The sequence below is a fragment of the Nestor notabilis genome, unplaced genomic scaffold, assembly GCF_000696875.1.
Source record: "Nestor notabilis isolate BGI_N333 unplaced genomic scaffold, ASM69687v1 scaffold6449, whole genome shotgun sequence".
Classification (NCBI taxonomy): domain Eukaryota; kingdom Metazoa; phylum Chordata; class Aves; order Psittaciformes; family Psittacidae; genus Nestor; species Nestor notabilis.
Window position 1 is genome coordinate 53,214 of NW_009943209.1, and position 3,892 is coordinate 57,105.

The window sequence follows — 3,892 nt, forward strand, 5'->3', positions numbered from 1 at the left end:
ATCCACTGGCCACCCACCCCTTTCTCCAAGCAGATTTGGCCACACTAAGTCCCATCCCACTGATATTTCATCCATCCCCCCAAATCACTGCAAAGCCAAACATCGCCTTAACTGTGCCCTTCAATCTCAAGGCATCATATTCAGGAGATCCATTGAGGTGGTTCATTAAAGTACTTTATTGGAGACCACGTATATACCCTTGTGCACGTTAACCTTTGTACAAAACCCCCTCCATTAACACCAGAGTGAGCGACAGCCACCAGGAGCTTTGGACACTGGTTTGGCTGGAAGCAGCAAGAATAATGTTAAAACAACCAGCCAAATCGGCCACACGGTTGGACTCCACCAACAAACCAGTCCTGCAGTTCACAGCACACAACATGAAAGTCTCCTTCCTGGATGAGCCTGGTTTGCTCTTGCAAGCACCAAAGGGATGCACGGGAAAGGGATGCGCAGGAAAGGCTTCCCATCTCCTACCACGTTCCACCTTTGGGGTCCTGCCTCCCACTTCTGCTGCTCTGACATTGAATGGTGCTGGAGTTGATCAGGACTAATTCAAAACTTCATGTTGAGAGCTCTAAACCAGTGAGGAAGAAGGTTCCATGCCCAGCACAGCCTCATTTGTCATCCGAGGGGCTCTCGGGCAGCAGGGGACCGCCGGAGCTCTTGTTGCCTTTGCGGATGCACATGCCACAGTCCAGCTCCACGTCGATGTCCCCAAATCTCAGCTGGCAGGACTCATTGCAGCTGCAGGACAGAGAGACACACTGGTCAGGTATTTACAGGCAGTGAGCCCTTCCTTTCCATGGACTAGTGCATGGACACCCACTTGTCTTATCCCATGACGCACTGGATTTCCCAGTGTAATAATGGGTCTAGGTGATGCTCTCGGCCACCCTGGCTCATGTGTGGCACTGGGACCCCCCAACAACCCCCTTTTCCCCCACATACCAGCGGGATGCAGCAGAGTTTGCTGCCAAGACGGCGAGAGCACCCGCGTAGTGCCAGCAGAAGCACATGGTGAGGAATGTGAAGTTGCTGCGGTCGGTCTGATCCCAGCCTGGTCCTCCCCATGGAGGGGACAGCACAAACCCAATCTGGTCATGGACAGAAGAGGTGTTGAGCATCAGCACACATCAGGCTGTTAAGTGCATCCTTCATCTCTTTTCCCAGCTGATTTAGCCAACCTGCTGTGGCTGACTATGGACTAGAGGCACAATAAACCCAAGGGACATCTGGGCCACTGTCCTCAGCATCCCCCAAGCATCCTTGCCTCCCCAGACTGGCACAGGGGTGCATTTCAGGAGGACAGGGATGCTCTGCAGACAAATCTTAGGACTCACAGTGCAGCCCAGCATCCCCAGAGAAGGACGACAAGCCAAAGGCTACATTGCCAGGCTGTGCATTCCTCCCTAGACCCAAAAGGTGGGTGGTGATGCACGACATCCCCAGATATCTCCAGTCACTTGGAACAAAGAGAGGAATAAATTGGACATAATAACAGGGACATAAACTCATGATTGAGGTTTCCCACCCTTGTGGGGTCTAATTTCCATTTAACACGCAAGTCTGTCCATAGAATCATGAAATGGTTTGTGTTGGAAGGGATCTTAAAGCTCCTCCAGTTCCAACCCCCTGCCCCGGGCAGGGACACCTTCCACTAGAGCAGGTTGCTCCAAGCCCCTGTTTCCAACCTGGCCTTGAACACTGCCAGGGATGGGGCAGCCACAGCTTCTCTGGGCACCCTGTGCCAGCACCCTCATAGGGAATAACTTCTGCCTTAGATCTAACCTGAATGTCCCCTGTTTCAGTTTGAACCCGTCACCTCTTGTCCTGTCGCTACATACATTCCCCATGAATGTCTCCATGATGACAGCCTTGGTGCTAAACCTCATTTCACCCTCTTATTTACTAAACTATTCCAACTAACCTTCAAGTTTAACCCCAACAGGTAATGAACAGGTACAAAGCCCATTGCGCAGAGGAGAGCACTGTATACGCACTGACCTGCCAAAGCCAAGAGCCCTGGAGAAGGAAGGAACTGGTCCTGAGGATCTCCAGGATGATGTGGTCTCGGAGGAACACCTCCAGGAGGGCACAAAGGGCTCCAGCAAAGATAGCCATGGCCAGCAGGGAATGGAGGTGGTGGTCCAGCTCAGCATCACCGTAATCGCAGAAGCAGAAGAGCAAACCTGCCAAGAGAAGAAACCTGCATGAGAAATGGATGCTCTGGGCTTTGTTTTCAGTCTGAACCCTGAAAACTTGGACTGAGCTCCAGGGCTTGCTATGATCTGCTTGGTGGGAAGAGCACAACACGGGCACGATGGCACGATGCCCATCATGATGACAGCAAACATCCTGCTGTTACCACCTTCACGCTGTAAGAACCACACAGCCCTTAGCACAGGGTCTGCTCTGCCCTCAGAGCACCCTGTGGTGTCCCCCATGCCCAGCCAGTGCTGTAGAGCCAACAGGAGGAGCACAGCAATGGGGACCTTCAGCTCAGAAGATGATGGGGAGCTTTGTATCAGGGTTTGTTCCTCTGTGCGTCCAACCAAGGTGGGAGGACAGAACCTATTTGCACCTCCAAAGAGAGCCTTCCCAGAGCTTGTCAGAAGGAGAAGCTCACATCTATAGGTCCTTGTGCATCCCCTGCACACGGAGGGGACCCTCTCAAATATGAATCCAGCCTTAGATGGATCCATACTTGGAGAGGATCAGGGAGGGGGACACTTGAACATGCAGCCGGTGCTTTTTGGCCTCAAAACAGGGCTTTGGAGCTGTTGCCCACTAATGGCCCTCAGACCCCTTCTCCTGCCCCATCCTGCTCCCTCTCCCATGCGCTCACCTTCGATGAGCAGAGCCACGGACAACGAGAGCCGGTCCAAGCCGAGCGGCAGCTTGAGCGGGGAGTGAGAGACGACATCCACGATGCCGGAGAGGAGGAAGAAGAGGTAGATGGTGGTGTAGTGCCAGCGCGTGAGGTCGGTCCAGCCGTGCGCCTCGGGGCTGTACAGCTGCAGGGGGGGCCCAGCGGGAACAAACTGCTCCACCAGGATCCCTGGGCAAGGAGTGGAGGGGTCACAGGGGAAGGGGCAAGCTTGCAGGAAACCTTCCTTTGCAATGGCTTTACTCGCCCATAGGAACGGCTGCAGGTCCCCATCGCGGCATGCCACAAGCCCTCCCATCCCAACCGCAGCCGTTTGCCACCTCAAACGTCCCCAGTCTCATGGGAGAGTGGCTGCAGTGGCAGGAGATATTGGGGCACAGCATCATCTCTTACCTGCTAGAGCAAAGAAAGCTTTGACAGCCCCTTCGAAGGCTTCCACGCGCTGGGCCCCGTAGCTCGGCTGGCTCTCGGCATTGCCCTTCCTCCTGAGGTACCTCAGTGGGTATCGCACTGACCACCAGAGACCAAAAAGGACAAAGAAGGTGCCCCGCAGGGCACTGCCGAGGAAACTCGTTGGCATCAGGCTCACCTGCTGGACCTGCAAGGACAGACAGTGCTTGAGGCTGAGCTGCAGCATCCCCAGCGGAGATGTGGGGTTGCTCAGCATCCCCAGAGAGCCGCATCCCGAGAGAGAGAAGGGACACATGGCTCTGCCTTCAGCTGCAAAGGGGTGATACCAGAGGTGTGACATCACCGTGGAGGAGCTGCCACCGTGCACCACTTATATATATGCGTAAATACAGGATGGGCAGAGAATGGATGGAGCAGCCCTGAGGAGAAGGACGTGGGGTGTTGGGTGATGAGAAGCTCAACATGACCCAGCTTCAGTGCGTTCTTGAGCCCAGCTCTGCTCTGGAGCCAGGCTGAGAGAGCTGGGCTGGGGCAGCTGGAGAAGAGAAGGCTCCTGAAGGGGACACCTTAGAGCAGCTCCAGTGCCTAAAG

The 3,892-nt window shown here is 54.7% G+C and overlaps 1 protein-coding gene across 1 annotated transcript; it reads right to left on the reverse strand.

Annotated features, from left to right (window-relative positions):
• Nucleotides 1-617: 617 nt before the first annotated feature.
• Nucleotides 618-3,470, reverse strand: LOC104411402 (transmembrane protein 45B-like). Its single transcript, XM_010021810.1, has 5 exons — nucleotides 3,284-3,470; nucleotides 2,849-3,061; nucleotides 2,008-2,192; nucleotides 952-1,097; nucleotides 618-747 (listed from the first exon to the last, which is right to left on the reverse strand). Exons 1-5 carry the CDS (start codon nucleotides 3,468-3,470, stop codon nucleotides 618-620), a joined length of 861 nt encoding a protein of 286 aa, XP_010020112.1.
• Between the last annotated feature and the right edge of the window lie 422 nt (nucleotides 3,471-3,892).

Coding starts and splice junctions, on each gene's coding strand:
- LOC104411402 (XM_010021810.1), bottom strand. CDS start 3,470: ATGCCAACGAGTTTCCTCGGCAGTGCCCTGCGGGGCACCTTCTTTGTC. Junction 3,062..3,283: donor AGCTTTCTTTGCTCTAGCAG/GTAAGAGATGAT, acceptor CTCCTTGCCCAG/GGATCCTGGTGGAGCAGTTT. Junction 748..951: donor AACTCTGCTGCATCCCGCTG/GTATGTGGGGGA, acceptor TCTGTCCTGCAG/CTGCAATGAGTCCTGCCAGC.